The sequence below is a fragment of the Quercus suber genome, unplaced genomic scaffold (assembly GCF_002906115.3).
Source record: "Quercus suber isolate HL8 unplaced genomic scaffold, Cork oak 2.0 scaffold_853, whole genome shotgun sequence".
Classification (NCBI taxonomy): domain Eukaryota; kingdom Viridiplantae; phylum Streptophyta; class Magnoliopsida; order Fagales; family Fagaceae; genus Quercus; species Quercus suber.
The window spans coordinates 23,750-46,808 of record NW_027070283.1 but is presented as its reverse complement, the minus strand read 5'-3'; the positions used below and the strand labels follow the sequence as shown (position 1 = coordinate 46,808).

The 23,059-nt window shown below is 33.3% G+C and overlaps 1 protein-coding gene across 1 annotated transcript; it reads left to right on the top strand.

Moving 5' to 3' along the window:
• The first annotated feature begins 3,334 nt into the window (after window positions 1–3,334).
• On the top strand, window positions 3,335–21,532 carry LOC111998780 (uncharacterized). The gene is made up of 3 exons (XM_065767833.1): window positions 3,335–3,496; window positions 6,589–6,799; window positions 16,551–21,532. The coding sequence occupies exons 1-3, from the start codon at window positions 3,335–3,337 to the stop codon at window positions 21,290–21,292; spliced, it is 5,115 nt and encodes a 1,704-aa protein (XP_065623905.1). The 3' UTR covers window positions 21,293–21,532.
• The last annotated feature ends 1,527 nt before the right edge of the window (window positions 21,533–23,059 follow it).

The following is a 23,059-nucleotide window of genomic DNA, read 5'->3' as shown; positions in this document are numbered from 1 at the left end:
TATCCCCCACAATATGCCAATATTTTTGAAAAAATAGAGCATTCATACCATCGGGGCCAGGTGCCTTCGTAGGACCCATTTGAAACAGTGCACAAACAGTCTTTGACATATACGACCTTTTACTAATTTTAAGTATATAATCGTACTTTTAATATTTTTAAGTTAATTATCTTTTTCATTTGACTTTTAAGCAATTAAATGACTTGTTGTAACATCTTGAATTGGATGAGTGTCTATTGTGCTATATATGTGATTAAGAGGAGTTTTTAATTATAACTTTATTAGTCTGTTTGGAATATAGTGTAGATATGGCTATTGTTTTCCTCAATTCATAACAAATAATATTAGGACTAGGTTTCATAAAATATATATATATATACATATTAATTAGGACTTCGTCAATAATATTTTGCGGCTTGGGAGCACTATAATGCAACACGATCCTTGTCATGGACATCAATGATATTATAAAAGTGGAGAAAATTGTGATGCTCGAGATTCTGTAGACCAGATTGGATTGTATGATTATTTTGTACAAGCATATATTGAATCCTGTATAAGACATGTAAACAGTCACAATGAGACTCAATTTGACTGCATTTTGAGTAAAGCACAAATGTGCCTTATGTCATGAGTCATGACATTAGTTTTGGTTTATTTCCATTTTCTTTTTATAGTTATATGCTGGACATAAATATTTAATTTTTTTGTTCTTTTCTTTTATTTACTTGCTGCACAAAAAGTTTTTAAGTTTCCTAAGTTCATATCACTTCATCGAATGTGTTAGTTTTACTAGTTGCCATTACCAAGTTCGTTATTTGTTCATGCTGGATCAATTGACTGCGTTTTGAAAATATTTCAAATAGTCTTTCTAGAACCTCAATTCTCTAGTTCAATTCTTAATATGATGACAAGTCCGAAGGCCTTTGATGTTCTTGTGTTTAGCATGTGAAAATTATTATCGAGTGTAGCTAGAACTATCTGCACAAGCTTGTTGGATATGTTCATCTGGATTTTGTTGGAAGTGGGTTTACATTTGTAATTCACGAGAAGGTATATAGTGTTTCCGCTCAATATAGCATCACACAATGTGTGAGCCGCACACATGGTGAGTGTAATGCTGTATGGAGCGGAAACATAATATACCATGTAATTCAGGGAGTTTTTCGATGGGTTATACGCAGCCAAGCCCAAGACCTTTGGCATCATTGGACAGCACTATACAATATTAGGCCTCTAAGCCTCAGTAACATTAACAGAGGACACTAGGGAAAAAAAAAAACAAATGCTACATTGCACGACATCAGACCTCAAGGCCTAACGAGGGCCAAGATCTTTACTGCAAGATATCAGGCTTTTCTATCAAGTTAACAGTCAAAAGAATACTACCAATGCCGAATGTTTACAAATGTTTTTTAATTCCAACCTTTCCACCAGAAGGTCTAAACCTTTTGAGCACATAATCTGCACAAACGTGGTTCTCTTTTTACTTATGAAATTCAGGGATATGTTTTAATTGGTGGGTTATACTCAGCCATTCCCAAGGCCATTTACATCAATGGACAGCACTATATGACATTGTTCCTCTAAGCCTCAGTAACACTAACAGACGATACGGGGAAAGAAAAAACATACTACATTGCACTACATCAGACCTCAAGGCCTAACAAGATCCAACAAGCTAACAGTTAAAAGAATATCACCCAAGGTGAATACTACAAATGGTTCTTAAATCCTTCCTTTCTGTCAGAAGGTCTCTCCTGTTGAGCACATAATCTGCTAAGAAAACTTGTGATTAAGAGTGTATATAGAGCACTTCGAGCACCTAACTATTCTCTTGGATATATGTAGTCTCTTGTTCCATGCTTCCTATTTTTGAAAGAACCAACTTGAGCATTATAGCCCACATTCCAGAAGCACAATTGAAATTTTTAGTCTTAATTACTTGGTAGCTAAACTTTCTCAAGTCTCCCTGAAGTTCAAGATGGACATAATTCTCTGCTTCATTACATCAAATACAATGTTAGGTTCTAAGACTTTAGGAATTAATGTATTAGAACTTCAAATCAAAACATAGAGTCTAGGTTTAGGCTTGCTCAAAGTGTATTTTAATGTAAAATTGGAATCGAGTGATTGTAGGATTTATTGAACAAAATCTATAAGGTTCGGTTGATCGAAAATTAGGCTCAATCGATCAAAACTCATGCAAATTTAATTTTCTGCAGAAATTCCAATTCAGCATAAGCCCATATGACGTGTAGGGTTAAGTGTTTTACTCCAAGTATAAAAGGAAAAAACTTAGCTACGTTTTAGAAGTCTTTTGGAGAGTTGTGTGCTAAATCTTCTGTGAGATCTAGAGGTGTTTACCTTCATACACACATGTAGAGTTATCAAGATTAAGATTCGCGTCAAGAACTTGATAATCTCTTCAGTTGTTGCATAAAGAACTTTAAAAAAGATCTGAAACCTTTGAGTGGAGTCTCAAAGTCACAAGTAAGAGAACTTGTGGCTGCTGCAGATCAAAGAAAGAAGTAATCTGTGGACTCGAAGCTGTCACGTGGTCATAGCAGTAAGTTTTCTACACGAGGTAGCAATAGGATATTAGTGGTCTAAGTTCTATTATAAAAACTTCAATTCTTTCATAGTGGATTTGTTTTTACCTTGAGGATAACTAGGTTAAATCCTTCATAAGTTTTTTATCCGTTAGGTTTTTCTGGGTTATTATATCGTGGTGTTCTTTATATTTCCGCATTATTTGCATGATATGATTTTATTGATTGTATTAACCTAGATCTGAATAATTTATCTAAGTAATCACGTAGTTTCCTACTAATTGCACATAAACTTACAATTTTTTCTCCGTAACTTACGCTCTGCACAGTCACAATTGGGATAAAGAAATAGTAACATATTTCAAGGTTCCATATTTTTTTCTAAGACAATATTAAGGAAAAAGTGAAAAGGAGACCAATTGAAGTCCAAAAGTCTTGGTCGTCCACTCTGATTCCACACTCTCTACTCTCTAGTCAAAGTCCCCTTAGGAAAAATGAAAAAGAGACCAACGGTCTTTAAACATTTTGGCCCAAGAGGTCGAATCAGTATGCAAAGCTCCACTTTCAGTACGACCCTTTACTTTTCTCTCTCAGCTTTGTTATTTCCTCAAGAAGTAAGCTAAGCTAATAAGTAAACTTGGTCACCACCTTCTATATATAGAGTTCTATACAGGTGTTTACATTTCATACTCGCCCACGTCTCTCTCTCTCTCTCTCTCTAAGCAAAAGCAGAAATCTCAGGTTTTTCAGTTTTCTGTGTTTGTGTTTTGTTACTTACAGATATGGAGGCTGCAGCAAGAGAACACATTGAAGAGATACGTAGAACAAAGTTCTCCATTGGAGGGGAACAGAACCCATTAACAGAAGATCTTCATCAGGCTGTCAAGAACCTCTCTGCTGAGCTTTATGCCAAGGATGCACATTTTCTCATGGAACTCATTCAGGTTACTTTCTCAACTTCATTCATTCTTTTTTAATAGTATATGTTTGTGTGTGTGTGTGTTTTTTTTGTTTTGGTTCTCAATAATGTTTATGTTTGTGAATATCAAAATGCCCATGTAATTGTTCCTTAAATTATATTTTCAAATGTTTGAGTAATGATTACCACACATTTACTGTTGCAATAGTGTTTTTCAAAAATAATATTTCAAAGAAGTGTGTGCAATACTAAGTGTGTAATAACATTTAACCTAAATGTTTGATAATGTTAAGTTGGCTATCATTTGTTTTGTTGCCCTTGATTTATGAGTTATGACTAATACTTCACACCACCTTTTTTTTTTTAACAATTTTTTCACAGACATCTGTGGCTAGATGATTTTAGCTTCTAATTGTGCTTTTTTCTTACTTTTTTACTGTACAAGTAACAAAATTAGTTTTTTTTTTTTTTTAATTAACTTTTATTTTCGAACAAAACTTAGTTACAAAACCTTAGTTTTGACCTTTATCTTTGAGATGGAATTTAACCTAGAAATTGTCTGATGCCAAACTCACTCAGATGACAAATTATTAATTTTACATGGGCCCACTAGGGACACCACTTTGTTGTATGTACTGTTCGCAAATTTTATCTTACAATCGTGTTTGGATAGAAGGGAGAGAGTAGGTATTACATGTATCCGATACACAAGGATCTATCCCATATGAGATGATAGATACATGATAGATTTTCTCAAGGAGGAGAGGGAAATAAAGAGATGGGAATAGAGAAGGTTTAATTAATCTTTACTTCAAAATTAGAGAAAGTCTATCCTCATAACATTTTCACAATAACCCTGATTTAAGTTGTGGTGGGTTTGAATGTAATCTTGTTTTATATTAATTTATTTTGACTTATGGTAGCAAACACTTCGGCTTTTGAAATTTTGTTAGGGCCATAGAGAAACTCTTAAAATTAGCAAAAGATGGTTATAATTGTTAATTTATATGATATTATCGTTTTCTCTTCTTCTAAATTAACATCCAAGCAAAGTGGAGTACTCTTTTGCTTAATTTTTAAAACATTTAAATGAGGGAAAATGCATTCGCCTGGTCTCTTTCTCTCCTTCATCTCTAAGAAAAAACGAGTTTTGTAAATAAATTTAAGGTCCATTTGGTATGGGTGAAACAAAGAGGATAGAAAATAAAGGAGAGAAAATGGATTTTGGAGTTGTTTGGTCGGAGTTGAGAAGTTGGAAGGATTTTAGTGAGGCCCAAATATTTTTCTCCAATCCCACCAGAATGTTCTCTCCAATTTATAGAGAAAACACAGGTAACAATCTGAGTTGGGTGTGTAACATATTTGCCCCTCTTTTCTAATGTTGGACTACGTCATCTCTCTCTTTATTTATTTATTTTCTGTTGGTTTTTGTCACCTTCTTTTCATCTTTTTGTTCCTTTCCAGTTTTATTGTTCTCTCTCTTCTTTTCTTTTTCTAATGCTTTTTTATTGTGTCTTTTCTTGTTATGTTGTAGCCTTATTTATTTATTTATTTATGCTTGTTCAGTATTCATCTCCGTGCTCTTGTTTTCCATTTTTTAATAAAAAAAATGTAATAAATATAAGTATAAAGAGAAAAAAAATATATAATAGATATAATTTTTTAATTTTTATAAAATTTTATTATATTAAAATTGATAAATAAGTAATATTTTATTACAAAGAAAAGTATTTCTTATATATAATGAAATAAGGACATAAGAGTAAATTTAGACAAACCATATTTTCTATTCTCCCATTTCCCTCCACTTGTTCACCCTAACCAAACAAAAATGAAGGAAAGTAAAATCTCTTCTATCCTCCCTTTTTTTCATCCCCTCCCAATTTTCTATCCTTCTACTTTTCGATCCTCAACCAAACAAACCCACCCTTAAGCTTCATTTGGGAGTTCACAAGGGAATGTAATGAAATGATCATAAAAGAATGGAATGGAATGGAATGAAATGTATTTAAGTAAGGGAAATGAATGTAAAAAGAAATGAATGGAATAGAATGTAGTAACTTTGTTTAGATGTTTTAAAATAAAAGAATGCAAATGAATGGAATGTAACTAATCTTGTTTGGGAGTAACATAGAGGAGAAGGAATAAAATCATTTTATAACAATATTACTATTAGATACCTATTTTAAAATAAAAGGCTGAATATATAGGGATATTTTAGGAGTTTTAGTAAAAAAACTCATTAAATCTAATTTCATTCCCTTCAACAATTTCAGGGGGAATGAAAATTTGAGGTTTTAAGAGAATAGAGAAGAATAAGTGTTCCTTCCTACCCATTCCATTCCCTCTCACTTAAACTCCCAAATAAGGGAATGAACTTTCCATTCCCTCCATTAAAACTCCCAAACAAGAGAAGGGAAGAATATTCTAAAATTATTCTCTTCATTCATTTCTATTCCATTCCATTCTCTCCTCCCAAGTGAGGGCTTAGACTTTGATTAGAAGTTCATAAGAGAATAGAATGTAATGGAATGGAATGATCATAAGAGAATGGAAAGAAATGGAATAGAATGAAATGTAGTTAAGCAATGAAAATGAATGGAATTAAGTAACCTTGATTGAATGTTTTAAAATAAAAGAATGGAAAGGAATGGAATGTAAGTAATTTTGTTTGGAAATAACAAAGTTAGAAAGGGAATAGAATCATTTTATGACAATATACTATTAGAACCCTATTTTAAAATAAATGGTTGAATATATAAGGGTATTTTGGGAGTTTTAGTAAAAAAAATTCATTAAATCTAATTCCATTCCTCCCAATTTCGAGGGGAATAAAAATTTGAACATTTAAGGAAATAGAGAGAAATGAGTGTTCCCTCTTACGTATTCCATTCATTCCCACTTAAAATCCTAAATAAGGGAACAAGCTTCCATTCTCTCCATTAAAATTCTCAAACAAGGGAATGGAAGAATATTATAAAATTATTCTTTTTGTTACTTTTCATTCCATTCCATTCACTCCTCCCAAACGAGGGCTTAGTGTTAGATGTATTTATGGAGCAGAAGAATAGGGTTTACTTTTATTGAATTATGTATATGTTGATTTTTTTTTGTTAGAATGCTGAAGATAATGATTACTTGGAGGCAGTGGATCCATCTCTTGAGTTTATCATAACTTCTAAGGACATTACAAACACAAGGGCTCCAACAACATTGCTGATATTCAACAATGAGAAAGGTTTCTCATCGAAAAACATTGACTCTATTTGCAGTGTTGGTCGGTCCACTAAGAAAGGCAACAGGAAACGTGGTTATATTGGAGAGAAAGGTATTTTACTGAGTTTCCTAGAATTACAGCTTATACTAGCCACTATACTATAGGTATTGTTATGAGAATTAGTAATGCCAAATTTTCTTATATATGGTTTACTCAAAATGCTATTTTGTCAAGAAAACTATTAATAATATTAATTGGGTTGACATGGAAAGAATTCAGAACAAGCATGACATTGTTGACTTACTTGTTTAAGTCAAAAATCAAAATTCCTTGATTCACAAAAGGAGCAACTTTTGCATATTATTCTCTAAAGTGATAAATTCTAACTTAAGAGTTTTGAAAGTTAGTAATGCGCACTTAAAAGTCATATGTAACATGGGTTACAATAGTTGCCTGAATCAAGAATGAAATATTGTTGCCTTGGAAAGAGAGTTCAAAGCATAAAATCTATAAATAAATCTTCTTGCATGATGAAATTTTGCAAGGTCAAAGTACAGCTTGTAGAAAACATTAACAAACAAGTCAAGGTATGAGGGAATGTTAATATTTGACAATCAATTTTGAGAAAGATAAGCCAATGTATATTCTTAGTCACCAATAACCTTTAGTTCAATCCTCTTGTAAAATTGGGTGTGAATATTCAAAATGTGTGTAAAACACCTATGAACATTTAGACTCAAAAATTACAAATTACCAATTCAAGCTTAATATCAAACAATATATGTGTGGAACATGAACATAAGCTAAAATAGAATTGATAAACCAATCTAAACCAAATAAAATTACATCCACAGCAGAAATTAAATGACAAAGATTAAGAGAAAAGAGATGCGAACACAAAGACAACACAGCGATGTGTTATCGAAGAGGAAACCAAAGTCCTTAGCATAAAACCTCTCCGCCGCTCTCCAAGCGGTCAATAATCCTCTAAAGAATGAAGTTGGGATACATGGACAGCTGAAGACTGATGTCGCGGAAGCCTGAAGAGAAACACACACGATGCTCTCTTTGATGGACAGAAACTAAACTGTTAGTTTCTGGGTAGTAAACCTCAAATCCATGAGGGGTTCCTTGAATCCACAAGGTGATAGGTCTGGAATCCACCAGATAACACAATAGACACAAGTCTGAATTTTTATTAATAATAAACTATGAAAAACGTTTACAGACTTAAGGGCCTATTTAAGGGCTCCTTAAAACTTGACTAACAGTAAAATATAATCTAAAATAACTCCTAATTGATACCTAACCATAACATGAATCAAATTTGACCTAAAAAGTATTAAATGCACCTAAAAATAAGGAAATAAATCACCTAAACCTAAAATAACGTTTTTTACATAAAAATACCAAAAATAATAAATTACAATAATTAAATAGTAAATTGTGTCCTACATCAGACCCCTCCACTTAAAACAAACTCGTCCTCGAGTTCATCTTTGAAATCTGAAATCTCCCATGCCAAGAGAACAAATACTTTGAATACTTCACCTTCTTTGTCTTCTTGCCAAACTTGAAAGTCATTAATTGGACAACTTGAACTTCTTCTCCCTTGATCTTCATGTAATTGACAATATTCACCAAATAAGAGTCAATAATCAAATCAAATCTTTCCACCCCAATAAAATCAATAAACTTTGTTTCGATGTCTCCCAATAAAATAATAGGAGTTTGAATGTTGCAATCATCTAATTTGATTTCATCGAGATTGTTGACAACTTCCTCTATAATTTCTTCTTTAATGGTCTCTACTATCTCAACCTCAAGATCTTTCTCTATAATAGGGTCTTCATTAATCTCCTCCACAATCTTGATTTTAGGTTCTTTTCTATAACAAGGCCTTCATTAATTTCCTCAAAAATCTCGATATTCTCTTCTTTGACTCTCCATATTCTTCAAGAACAATATTTTCTTTAACATGTAATTCTTCCTTTAATGGTGGAATATTTGGCTCTTCAAAATAATTCAAGTATGAACTCCTTGGCCAATAATAATCTTGTATTGTATACGACAAGATTTCTTCACAATCAAAGGATAAAATTTGATAGCAAGCATCTTTTTCATCCTTGGCCATGATCGAATTTTGTCTTTACCTTGTCGAATTCTATCAGATTGTACTCGTTCCCACCAACATAAGGCATACTTACTAAGTTTATACAAAGCAAGTCCAACTTTTCTCTCATAACAAATATTCTCATAGTCAAATAAATCCTCTAGATCAAGTAACCAATCAAGAAAATCTTCTTTTAAAAAATAACCATTAAAACTTGCAATTCTCTTATAAGGTCTATATGAAATTTGCTTACCAATAGGTTGCCCGTGAGTTATGTCTCCGCTGCAGTTATCCCTATTGTTTCCATTCTTCAACGGCGCCATCCTAGCATAGATATTTGTGAGTGCTTGTTGTACGTCACGTAATACTGCTAAGTTATTCGTCGTTGTTGTGGTGGTGGTTACCGTCTCGCCGGTTAGCAATCAGACCAGGGTAAGTCAAGGCTCTGATACCAACTGATGTCGCGGAAGCCTGAAGAGAAACACACACGATGCTCTCTTGATGGAACAGAAACTAAACTGTTAGTTTCTGGTAGTAAACCTCGAATCCACGAGGGGTTCCTTGAATCCACAAGGTGATAGGTCTGGAATCCACCAGAAAAAATAGACACAAGTCTGAATTTTATTGATAATAAACTATGAAAAACGTTTACAGACTTAAGGGCCTATTTAAGGGCTCCTTAAAACTTGACTGACAGAAAATATAATCTAAAATAACTCCTAATTGATACCTAACCATAACAGGAATCAAATTTGACCTAAAAAGCATTAAATGCACCTAAAAATAAGGAAATAAATCACCTAAACCTAAAATAACGTTTTTTACATAAAAATACCAAAAATAATAAATTACAATAATTAAATAGTAAATTGTGTCCTACATCAAAGACCCTCCCAAGCCTAGATCTAGACCCAGTGTACCTAAGCCCTTCAAGCTTTTTGTTCAACGAAATAACACCGAACCTGTTTCTTTTTTTGAGCTTACCAGATTCCGCTATATGTCTCATAGCATCAACAATATCAATTGTCATTTCCTAATTGCTTCCCAAGCACCAAATAACCTTCTCACAGATATAGGTATGGTAAGAAAGGATTTGAATAATGTACCTCTTAAGGATGTAACAATGAAGAGGGTGAGAGTAGAGGAATTTGGAGAATCAAAGATGAAGATTGTGGATGAGTCAATTTTGTTTTTCTCTAGGGTTTCTGTATTAAAATTCTCTCTAGAAGCTCTCTAAATTTCGTGGGTATAAGGGTATTATACTGGTGTGTGTTTGAAATGCGAAGAGTCAGTTTTTCCTAAACAGAGTGGTCCTGGCAACTTGCCTCGCGACTGGACTGGTCACAAGTTCAAGTCGCGAAGCTAACAGCCTGGCCAGCCTAGGACTTTTGTCCTATAGTGCAATAGCTAGCGTCACTTTTAGCTCCCCTGCATGCTTCACACGTGTGTCAGTTTGGCAACTTGCAAGCTGCGAGATCCAGTCACGAGGCCCTCTGCGAGTTGCACACTTCTAAGCTTTTCTTCACACTCTCTTACACACTACCCTTACATGATTCACCTAAATACAGAGTTTCTAATGCTGAATTACAACAAATTGGCATAGANTAAGAGCAATCAAAATAAGAGGGGAAAAAAAAAAAAAAAACTAAACTATTATCTAAAATTACACATTCAAATCATAATTAAAAACACTTGAAACCTCCAAACTGACATTTTAAAGTTGATTTTATACAACTTTTAAATTGTTTTTGGCATTTCCCAAAATTTTGGGCCCTATTGTGGTCATTTTGAGGATTCATGAGATATTTTTGTCATTTCAATGGTTTAGCGATTTTGTTTTTGTCATTTTGGTGGTTTTAGGGGGTATTTTAGTCGCCAAGAGCATTATAGCTTAATTGAAACCCCCTGGTGTTTCTAATGGAGAGAATTAAAATCCTCTCTCCCCCAATTAGATGGTATAAAAAAATTAAAAAGTGAAAAAGAGAGAGGGCATTTTAGTCATAGTGGTTGTTTTAAAGGTATTTGGGTTATTTTGTAGGTATAGGGGTATTTCGGTTATTATGTCAGTTTTGAGAGTAATTTGGTCATATTGGAAATTTTAATGTTTCTTCTATCATTTTAGAGGTTTCAAGAGTTTATTTTTATCGTTTTATGGTTATCCAAGTTATTTTTGTCATTTTGTAGTTTCCAAGGCATTCTAAAAATTGTGAGGTTTGTTTGGCCATTTTGGAGTTTATGGGTATTTCTATCAATGTAGATGATTCTAGGATGTGTTTTGGCCAAAGAATGTGTTTTTCCTGTTTAACAAAAAATTATTTCAGTTTGACCTATTTTTTCAGTTGTCCTAAACCCTTGAAAACAAGGAAAATATTTTTTGAGAAATGTTTTATGTCAAAACAAACAAGGTGTTAGCCAAGGACATAAAGACAAAGTAAAATGACTAGAGCCAAAATTTTTTATAATTAAATGCAAATCCTTGAAACCATAAATGGTTCTTTGAATCTAAAATGAAAATCTAGGGCTGTTTGGTCTACCATTTTTAAAATATGTTTTCTAAATGGCTAAAAACAAGTTTTGAAAATATTTTCTAGACATGTTTTTGTATATGTTTTAAATGTGGAGGAAGAAATAAATAAATAAATAAATTATATATATATCTGTTTGCCATCTTTATTTCGATTTTTTTACTCTTTTGATTGAAAAATCCCCACTTAATGGCTTAAGTATAAGATATGAGTTCGAAAACATTGCTGTACTTAGAAAACTTGTGATGTTCTTGTAGAAACTACAATGAACAAATTTATATATATTTAAAAGCTAAAGCATAGCATTTATTATTACTACACTTTAGTTAAGCCACATCAGCGTCATATCATCATTTATTTATTTTTTTTTATTTTTTATTTTTAGATTTACCGGTTGACATTTATTGAGCATCTCCTTAAATTCAAGTGTTACTCTATCTCCTATTCTATCATGTGTCTCTCCATTAACCAAAACTCTTCAAATGCCGATATTATATGGAATTTTAATAGTCACCAATAGATTACAACCTTTTCACCTCCTCTATCTATTGTAACTTCTTCCAATAATTAGGTATGATATGACAAATAATGCCGTGTGGCAAACAATTATGGATACAAGTCAATCTTTTTAGCATCTGTCAAAAATATGCACTATAAGTTCCACCATTATAATTAATATCCACTATAAACTTAAATACTCCATCAATTTTTTTCCTATTCTTTTTTTCCCTTAGATTTTTTTAAAGTAACCCAAAAGTCATGTTTTACCATAACTAAATCACCCCTAACAAAATCTACGTTTCCTAAGAAAAAACAAAACCACTCTTTCCTTCCTTTTTTTTTTTTTTTTTTTTTTTTGGGGGGGGTGGGGGGTTGGGGGGGTTTCCTTGTCCATCACTCCTAAAACACAAATCTAATTATATATTATGAAATTTGGGTTTAAAAAAATTTATGTTTTTTTCCCCTTCCATAAACCCATAAACCTAAAAATCTACGCTCTCTTTCCTGTTATTTTCATTTCCTTATTATCATAATATCTGTACTCTCTTTCCTCCTCTTTCATTTTCCTATTACCGTAATGATTCTTAACTTCCAATTAAGCATATCTCTACACCTCTCTCTTTCTCCTTCTTTATAAGCATAAGAACCAATTTTACCTTCTTCTTTTTTTCATTTGAATGTTAAGCTGCCAATATTTTTCTTTGCTGTTTTCATTCAGCATCTATTCATACTTCCTATTGCATTGCTATGATAGACTCCATTTACTTTTTAAGTTTACTCGTTTTTTAACCATTACATTTTATGGGTTTATACAACATTTCATATGTTGATATATGATTGTTACTAAAACCATTAATAAATCTTCTACATCCTTTCCTCTTCTTTCAATAAAACAATCAAAAACTTCAACTCTATATATTTCTTATATTTGGATTGTCTCTTTCAATCTCTCTAATACATTTTTCTCCCTCCAAAAAAAAAATCTCTAATACATGAAGTTTAGGGGTTCCAGCAGGGAAATTAACTTCACCAAGGCAACAATACCTCCCTCTCTTTCTCTTTCTCCCCTTATTCTTCATGTATTTGCATGTTCTCAATTCACATATTTCCTTCTTTGTGTTTAGAATTTGTGATTGAATGGTTATTTTGTGACCAAATATTTATTTTTCCTAAAAGCTTGAAATGGTTGATATTATTTTAAGGTTAGTGTTAAAGTTCTGAATCCCAGTGCTTGGATGGGTTTACTTTAGACTAATGTTTGTATAACTTTGAGCATAAAATAGTTTTATAGGAATCAATTTGTTTGTACAATTTTACTTGTATCTTTAGTACAAAACTTATATTTGGTTGGTATTCTTCTTTGTATGACATGTAGTACTGTTTCAGGTCGTTGTTCCTATGATGTTGCATTATATTGATCAAAACACATGAATTAATTAAATTTGGATGAGAAGCAACGTTCTATAAATACCCGACTTCTGATACACATAAAACACACGCAAACATACTTTTATTTTGAGTATATATCAATTTGGCCATGCATTAATTTTTTATAATGATTTGCATGTTAAGTATTCTTCTTATTTTGCGCATGTGTTATGTACTTTTTTCCATATTTATTATCTGCAACCTAATGCTTTAGTCTATCCGTTTGAATATTAAATTGAGAAAGTATATAAAGTTTCAAGTGTAGCACAAACATATTTTGTTGGATTTTACAAAAAATAGTTTATTTATTAATTTTTTTGGATTTTGGTATCTATTAAATAACTATTTTGTTTGTTTGTTTAATTTATAGGTTATATCATTGTTTAACAAATGTGTTATTTTTTTTTGGGAGTAGAGGTGAATCAACAATAGTTCAGAAATAAATAGGGAACTTTATCTTCAAGACTCTCTTAAGTTTTTATGTCTATCCTCTTTTGGATAATGATTCAAAGGATTATAATGAGTCCACAATTTTCCATGTTTTCTTTACACATATATAATGATTTTTTTTTTTTGGTAGTAGTTATAATTACAATAACAACCAGCTTGTTAATGCATTCTCAGCAAATTATATGAAAAGAAACAAACAAAAGAGAGTATAATTAACATTATAATATCCTATGCAAAATTTTCATGAATAGGATATTTTTAATAGAAAGACATTTTCTTTGTTTTTGCCTTATTAAATTGCAAAATAAATATATAAAATACTCAAATCAAAGCATCATACATATTTTTATATTTAAAAGCTAAAGTGTAGGTTGCCACGCTTCAGTTAAGCCACAAAAGCGTCATGTCATCATTTATTTTATTATTTTTAAAATTTTTAGATTTATTGGTTGACATTTATTGATTATCTCCTTAGATTCAGGTGTTACTCTATCTCCAACCTTATCGTGTGTCTCTCCATTAACCCAAGCTCTTCAAATATTGCCATTTTATGGAATTCTGACAGTCACTAATAGATTGCAACATCCCCACCTCCTCTATCTATCTATCTATCTATAATCTATATATAATATAAAACGGAAGACTTTGACTTTTTGTTGACCTTTTAAAATTTTGACACATCATTTTTGCAAGCCTCACGAATTTACACCTCATTATAATTTATTTTATTTTATAATTGAATTGCAATATTAGAGAGAGACTCATGTTAGGATTTAAAAGAAAAAAGAAAAAAGAAAAACTCACGTTAGGATTAAAAAACAAAATAGAGAGGAACGTAAAAAAAAAAATAAAATAAAATAAAAAGCATTGCCATTAGGATGAAGAAAAAAGAGAGAGACTTTCATTAGGACTCCTCTCTTCCCACTGCAAAACCCTAGCAACTACCAAATCAAAACCCTAAACTTAACTTGTAAGGTAACATTCTCTCTCTCTCTTTTATTTTTTATTTTTTATTTTTATACTGCAATTTCTGCTTTCATATGTACTTGAGATTTTCTTTCTCAATCTTCTTCTTTTGTTATGTTTAGAATTGATTTTCTTTATATTATTTATTTGCTTTCTTAACTAAAGCTGTCGTTTTTGGTTGATTAAAATTATCATTCAATCTTACATATAATTGTTTGTTTGGATTCAACATAAAAGATAATGGAATAAAGTGTTATAATTTTGATATTGTTCCATGTCTTGAATTGTCTATATTATTATTGTACATTTTTAGACCCCTTAAAACACAACCAGATTAACCTAGTTAATTAGCCAAGTGATTAACTTAGTCAAATTATCAAATCTAGGTTAACACACATATATCATATCAATGTAAAGTGCGGAAAATAAAGAACACAAAGATATGATGACTCAAGAAAACCAAATCGGTAAAAAACCTGAGGAAAATTTAACCTAGCTATCCTCAAGGTAAACCGAATCCACTATGAAAGAATTGAAGTTTACACAATAGCGACTTAGACCACTAACATCCTATTGCTACCTCGAGTAGGAAATTTACTACCATGACCCCACGATAGCTCCGAGTCCACGGACTACTTCTTTCTTGAATTCCCAGCAAGTACAAGTACTCCCGCTTGTGTATCTTTAAGCTCTTGAATCTGCAACTGAATAATCACCAAGTTCTTGACATAATTTTGAATCTTGGAAACCCTAAGTGTATGTGAAGGCAACCACCTCTAGATCTCACAGAAGATTTACACACACAGCATAAAGAGCAACCTCAAAACGTGGCTAGGGTTTTCCCTTTTATACTTAGAGTAACACATAAAACCCTACACATTAAACGGACTTGGACTGAGTTGAAAATTTTTGCAGAAAAACGATCTGCACGACTTTCGATCAGTCGAGTCTAATTCTTAATCAATCGAGTTAGGCAGATTTACACAGTAAATCCTACAGCTACTCAATTCCAACTTTACATACAACCATATAATTTGAGCAAGTCTAAACAAGACTAAAACGTTTTGATCATAGTTTGCCAACATTACAAAATGAAGTTCTAATACATTAGTTCCTAATACCTTAGAATTTAACAATTATTACCACAACTAACATTACTACTCAAATTTGAAGCTTGGTGTGTCCTCCTCATGCCATGGTATTTGTTTATATCTTTGCAATTTATGTTTTGAAAGGTTGTTGATGAGAAAATTAAGATTTGGTTGTACAATATATGTATGTGTTCAAACAGTTGTAGTTCTAAGCGTGTGTGTGTAAAACTTTTGATAGTTTTGCTTTATTAATTTAAGAGTTGTGAATTACTTTGTAGGTTTAGTAACTATGCACTTGTAGTGAGTATTGGCAACAGAAGCACATTTTTTTGGTATTAACAGTATATAAAAATCTGTCCTATCAACCCAATAACATTCTATGCTATACAACACTTTTAAACTATGAAAAGCCATATAAATTAAATATTTCTTCCCATTGTATTTTATTTTATTATGACCGTTCATTTAAAAAAAAAAAAATGATATCTTGCAAAATGTCTATAATATGCATAATATTAACTCAATTTCCTATTTTTAAATTTCATTAGATCTTATTATCAATAGCTTTCCCGTGCATTGCACGGGTTGACAACTAGTGTCGTTAAAAGTTGGAACCCTTTTTTAAAAAATAAATTAAAAAAAGATATTGATGCAGAGTATTTTGTGTTATATACTCAATTATAGTGAAAGAAAAGGAAAAAACCATAATGATGTTGATAATTACCGGACAAGATAATTTAGCTATTCTCTTATTGCCCTAATTAGCTTATTCGATGGTTAATATGTAGGAATTGGATTTAAGAGTGTTTTTCTGGTTAGTTCTCAGCCATACATATTCAGCAATGGATATCAGATACGATTCAATGAAGAGCCTTGCCCACATTGCAATCTCGGGTACATAGTTCCTGAATGGGTTGAAGAGAACCCAACTCTTTCTAACATCAAAAAAATATATGGTTCTGGGACTACTCTTCCAACAACAACGATAGCCTTACCTCTGAAGTTTGATAAGGTCACACCGGTGAAGCAGCAACTCTCAAATGTTCGTCCTGAAGTTCTATTGTTCCTATCAAACATTAGGCGGCTTTCAATCAGGGAACATAGCAAGGATCCTAGTCTCAATACTGTAAGTGCAATAGCTATTACAAGTGAGACTGGATTGGTGGTAAGAAAGAACATCGATGCTGTGTCCTACACACTCCATCTCTCTGCCGATGAAAAGGATAAGGGGTACAAGGGAGAATGCAGCTACTTTATGTGGAAGCAAAATTTTCCTGTTAAGCAGGAAAACAAAGTGGAAAGGAGAATGGAAGTTGAAGAGTTGGCGATCACATTGGCTTTTCCTTTGAAAGAGCGCCTCCACAGGGGGGTGAGCTCACCTGGGATCTATGCATTTCTTCCCACAGAGATGTTTACCAACTTTCCCTTCATAGTTCAGGCAGATTTTCTTCTTGCCTCATCAAGGGAAACAATTCTCTTGGACAACAAGTGGAACCAAGGGATTCTTGACTGCGTGCCCACTGCTTTTATCAATGCGTTTGTTTCACTAGTTAAAAATACTGAAAATGCTCCAGTGTCAAGTTTAGCTTCCATGTTCAGGTTCATTCCCATCGACAGCTCTTCTTATCAAACGTTGAATGTTGTCAGGGAGTCGATCAAATCAAAGCTTCTCGATGAAAGTATTCTTCCAAGTGAGTCTTACACACCGCAGAAGATCTTTCATAAACCTCATGAAGTTGGTAGGCTTATGCCTGCTTTTTGGACCATTCTGGAGAAGGCAAGGGAGCAAAAGGTGAGCTTGTTTCATCTTTCATCACATGGAAAGTACATTTTGAGCTCCTCATTTGATAAAGCAGAATATGATAACATATTGAATTTCTTGGGTGTGGAACTAGTCAAAAACGAATGGTACGCAAAGTATATCCAAAGTTCTAAACTTATTGACGAAGTGTCAGAGGACGTGTACTTGGATCTTTTACTGTTTATTTCTCATAACTGGAGGTTCAAATTTGACTCTACCGACATCAAGTACATACCACTAATAAAATATGTGGGTCCTGATGGCAATGTGTCTTTGGGCAGCATAAATGAATCCAAGCAGTTGAGTCGTGACAGAGTGGTGTTCTTATCCAGTCATCCTGATCATATCTCATGGCTGATTGATTGGAACAAGGAATTTAAATGTCCAGCCAATTACTTTTTTTTACCGAAAAGCACACAAGAAGCTATTTGGATCTTCTCTAAGAGGGATATGGTGCTGCAGTGGCTACAAGATCATGTGGAGGTTGGTCGTATAAGGGTCTATGAATATGCACATCACCTAAATAAGCATCTCAATACTTGCCAGAAGCTTGTTATTGCCCTTGTTCACTTCTTGTACCAGTCGCTTCAAAAGTCTTTTCTTTCCCAACAGGAGGTTCGTGATTTATGTCGCTCTATGCCACTTGTGGATAACGATAGAAATATAAAGACTCACGGGAAAGGGGTTCTTGTGCCTGCCAAGGGAAGCAAATGGGTGAGATTGATTGGTTCAAATCGATGGAAAGGCTACGTTGAGTTAGTAGAAGACTACTTGCAACCAGGCTGTTTTGCTAATGAATTTGCTTCTGGAGAAGGACTCTTGGAGTTCCTTAAAACTCATGTTGAAGCTTCTGATATCCCTGATATATCTCCTCCTAATGCTGCAATTCCTACAGTATCATCACCACTCACCAAGAAAAATGCATTCTTGCTGTTGGATTGGATTAGAAAGATGAAACATAAAGAAATTTACATTCCCAAAAAGTTCTTGAAATGCATAAAGGAAGGTAGCTGGCTGAAAATTACTAGTAGTGGCTGTCATGGTTACCGGCCACCTTCAGAGTCATTCATGCTTTTCTATTCATTGGGAAACATTTTGCAGAAAGGATCGGTGCTTTTTGATATTCCGTTGCTTGATCTAAGTTTTTATGGTGATGAAATAAATAAGTATAAGGCGGAGTTGAAGAAAATTGGAGTCATGTCTGAGTATAAAGAAGCATGTGAATTTATTGGAAAGCGTCTTATGTATTTCACAGAAAATCTCCCTTTAAATAGAAACCAAGTACTGTTTGTACTAAATTTCATCAGGTTTTTGAGGGAAAAGTTTCTTCCCCAGGATGAGTTCATCAACAGTATCAAGAATAAGAGATGGCTAAGGACATGCTGTGGTGACAGGTCTCCAGTTGAAGCTGTTTTGTTTGATGAGGAATGGAAAACTGCATCACAAATCAGTAGCATCCCCTTCATCGATCAAAATTACTTTGGAGAGGAAATCCTTTCTTTTAGAGAGGAACTCAAGTCGCTTGGTGTGGCAATTGGCTCCAGTGATCGTTATAAGCTTGTTGTAGACAACTTAAAATCTCCTCCAAGCTCGTCTCTGACAGCTGAGGCAGTTCTTTTGATACTGGAATGTATGCATCATCTAGGATCATCTAACAAACTTGTTCAGGTGTTGAGAGGTGTGAAATGCTTCAAGACGAATGTTGGGTACAAGCCTCCGGGAGAATGTTTCTTGTTTGACCCTGAATGGGTTTGCATTCTACAGGTTTTTGAAGGTTTTGCATTGATTGATCATGATTTCCATGGAAGCAGTATCTCCTTTTACAGAGATGAGTTGAAGCAAACTGGGGTGAAGGTGGATTTTGGGAAGGCGGTCAAAGCATTTGCTAAAAGATTCAAGCAGGAGGCATCTTCAATGACTAAAGAAATTGTTCTCTCTTTTCTTTCATGTTGTAGGAAGCTAAAAAATACCAATTATGTGTTTCCTTCAGATATTACAAAATTCATCCGTGACCTTAAGTGGTTGCAGACTAGGCCTGGTGATAAAAGATCTCCAAGAGATTGCATTCTGTTTGGGCCAGATTGGCAGTCAATTTTACCAATTACTGACAAACTCCCTTTCTTAGATGATAGTGACAACTATTATGGCAAGGACAGTCATAAATACAAGGAAGAGCTGAAGAACATGGGGGTTATTGTTGAATTCAAAGATGGTGTGAAGTTTGTAGCAGCTTGTCTTCACTTTCCCATGGATCCTGCCTGCATAACTAATGAAAATGTGTTTTCATTGCTGGAATGCATACGGATTTTAAATGAAGAAGTGAATTACTCCTTTCCAGATCCGTTCCTAAAACAAATTTCTCGGAAATGGTTAAAAACCACTAATGGTTATAGGCCTCCAAAAAAGTGCTTATTATTCGACCCTAGGTGGGGCTCTTATTTGGAGCGGACAGATGGACCTTTTATTGATGAAGATTTTTATGATTCTAATATTGCACAGTACAAAGAAGAGCTCAAGGCAATAGGAGTCATCCTTGATGTTGAAGGCGGATGCTCATTGATTGCCAGCCACCTTGATTTCCACGTTCAGTTGCCTGCTGTAGTTCGAATATACAATTACTTGAGTCTATTTAATTGGGATCCAGACACTGAAGTTGCAAAAGGGATATGGATCCCAGATGGAAGTCAGAATGGAGAGTGGGTCAGCCCCTGTGAATGTGTTTTGCATGACAAGGACGGTCTCTTCAGTTCGCAGCTGAAAGTTCTTGACAAATATTTTGAACCTGAGTTACTTGACTTTTTCTCCAATGCTTTTGGTGTTGGAAAATATCCTTCAGTGGACAATTACTGTAATCTTTGGAAGGTTTGGGAAAGTTCAGGACATCGATTGTCATATGCTGACTGTTGTAAGTTCTGGTCTTTTGTTTCAAAGCACGGGAGTGCAAACACTCTGGCTGAGAGGTTGATGAAATTACCAGTTGGTACTTCTGACTCAGATGGAATTTTGTTGTCCAACAAGCATGATGTTTTTATTGCTGATGATCCTCAACTGAAGGATCTTTTTGAACAGCATTCTTCTCGACCAATATTCGTCTGGTGTCCTCAGCCAAGCATTCCTTCTCTATCTCAGACAAAGTTGCTTGAAATTTACAGGAAAATAGGTGTTCGCACTATATCTGAATCTGTAAAGAAGGAAGAAACATCCTCAGTGGATGTTGCTCAACTCAGTCAAGTGAGTCCAAAGGGGATTTTGATTACAAAAGGTCTGGTTATGCTAATCCTTGGTTATCTTGCAAATCCTGTGATGAAAATTGGAGCAAAAAGGAGGCATGAAACTATTCAAGGGCTTCTGAATATAACTTTCTTTGAGACAGTTGAACCGATCATTGTAAACTACAGTTTATCGCTATCTTCAGGGGAGATCATGAATGCAAGAGCAAGCAGAATTATACGCTGGGATAGAGAGGCTTCAACATTTTTCGCAGAGAAGTTGGATAGATCTTGTGGATATAGGAATCTCATTGAATATGCTACATATTTTTCTGAAGCAATATCCGAGGGTGTGTTATGGGAGAAAAGGGTCCATGTTGGTGCACTCTCTGAGCTGATCAAGTTGGCCTTTATGATGGAATTTAATGAGGAGGCGGTCATGTTTTTAATGAAGTCCAAGAATTTGCAAATTATCAGGAAGGACAAAAAGTTTCTTGCTTCTGCCTTCCCTTCCGACTAATTTTATGCCATAAGCTGTTAATGTTTGTAAGTGTTTGTTTCATTGATTTCCTGTGTATTTCTAATAGTGTTTCTGGCATAAATGTAAAAAATGAATCAGTTGCTGCACTGCTAAATTTATTGGTCAGTCGTAAGTTCAAACTTCATTTTGTTTTGTCCTGGGCTTTTCTTTTCTTTTTTTACTCATGTCTTGTAGTGCCTCTCTGTTCTTTGTTTTCTCTAATTTTGAACTAAATGATAATGTGTGGCGTTGCCATATATATTCTTTAGAATGGAGTAGTTGCTTTATTTCTATTCTTGATGGTCTATTAATATATTTGTGGTTCTGCGTTTCCATTTGAGTTGTTGGGAATTTTTATTTTTTTGATTCAGCTGAAACTGAAAGATAGTTTTTATTGAGAGCATTATAGCGTGACTAATGCATACACTCAACCACATCCCATTACTTTCCTACTCTTTGGACTTCTCTCTCTCTCTCTCATCAATTATTTTTAATCCCCAAAGCAATGCAATTTCTGATTCATTTCATGCTCCATTTCTTTTTCTTTTTTTCTTATTTCTTTTATAGAGTTCTATTTCTATTTTTCTTTTGCTCGCAGGATATAACAACAAAGACTTCCATGGAGGTTTGGTATGTTGGACCACCAAATCTTGCTGTTGGTGTAAGGAGGATGCAATTGAAGGAGAGACTTTTTCTATAGGTATTATAGGTTTTATGCTGAGTTTTTTTTTTTTTTTTTTTTTTTTTTTTTTTAATTTTTTTAATATTTAATTTAAGTCATTTAACTTAAATTTGTTTTCAATTTTTTGTCCACTCTAGTGGTCCAATCTCACCAATAGTTTTGTTAAATTACGAGTTGTTCCAAAAGTTTAAGCTATTAAATAATGATGAATTTAATCATTTAATCATAATTCTAAAAAGTTTTAGTATTTTTCACTTTCCAAAACAACGTCATTTTGGTAGATTAATATTTCGCATTGGACAGAAGGACTACATTAAAAATGAGTTGAAGTTAAAAGACTAAATTGAGAGGAGGAAAAAAAAAATGAAACTTAAATGAATGAATTGAGAACATGTTAAAGTTAAAGGATGTAATTTATAATTTAGCCTAATTAATTTCAAGCTTATGTCATTTATTTTTTCACATAGAATAGTGGATTGTCAATTGCACATATTTTCTTTGTTAATGGCTAAAAAATGGTAAACTAAAAAATTTACATGCACCTCTCTAAATATTCTTTAAGTTTATAGGACTCTTCAGAGTTCTTATTAGACCTCTATTTGATGTTTTTGGACTTATTAACGAGGCCAGTAGGGGAGCTATTTATAGTGGAATTCAACTAGCCTTCTCTTTATATAAGGTTGAGCAGTTCTTTTAAATCCATATTTTAGCCCTATTTTTGGAGAACTTATAAAGTCCTCATGGTGGACAAATGACATGGTTCACCACTCTATTAAAAGACTCCCACTTATTTAAAATTATTGAGTTAGAAATTTTTTTTAAACAAAAACTAAATACTGACATGGCAATTTTAAACAACTGGGAGTTTTTTAGTGGAATGATATGGACAAATAACGTGATTCACCAGATGACAGTATAATTTCTCCTTTTTGGTAGAGGTGCATGCACTAATATATGAAACAAGTGGTCATTGTACTATGTTCGAAAATGCATTAAATGCACATGGTTAGAGTAATAAGTATGTTTTTTTTTTCCCTGTTTATCAAAAAAAAGAAAAGTATTTTTTTTTTTTTGCTGTGCATCAA

Bases quoted from the DNA above. Each gene is read 5' to 3' on its own strand.
- LOC111998780 (XM_065767833.1), top strand. From the start codon at position 3,335: ATGGAGGCTGCAGCAAGAGAACACATTGAAGAGATACGTAGAACAAAG. The intron at 3,497-6,588 runs GTTACTTTCTCA...TTTTTTTGTTAG, and splicing joins TTCTCATGGAACTCATTCAG to AATGCTGAAGATAATGATTA. The intron at 6,800-16,550 runs GTATTTTACTGA...GTTAATATGTAG, and splicing joins TGGTTATATTGGAGAGAAAG to GAATTGGATTTAAGAGTGTT.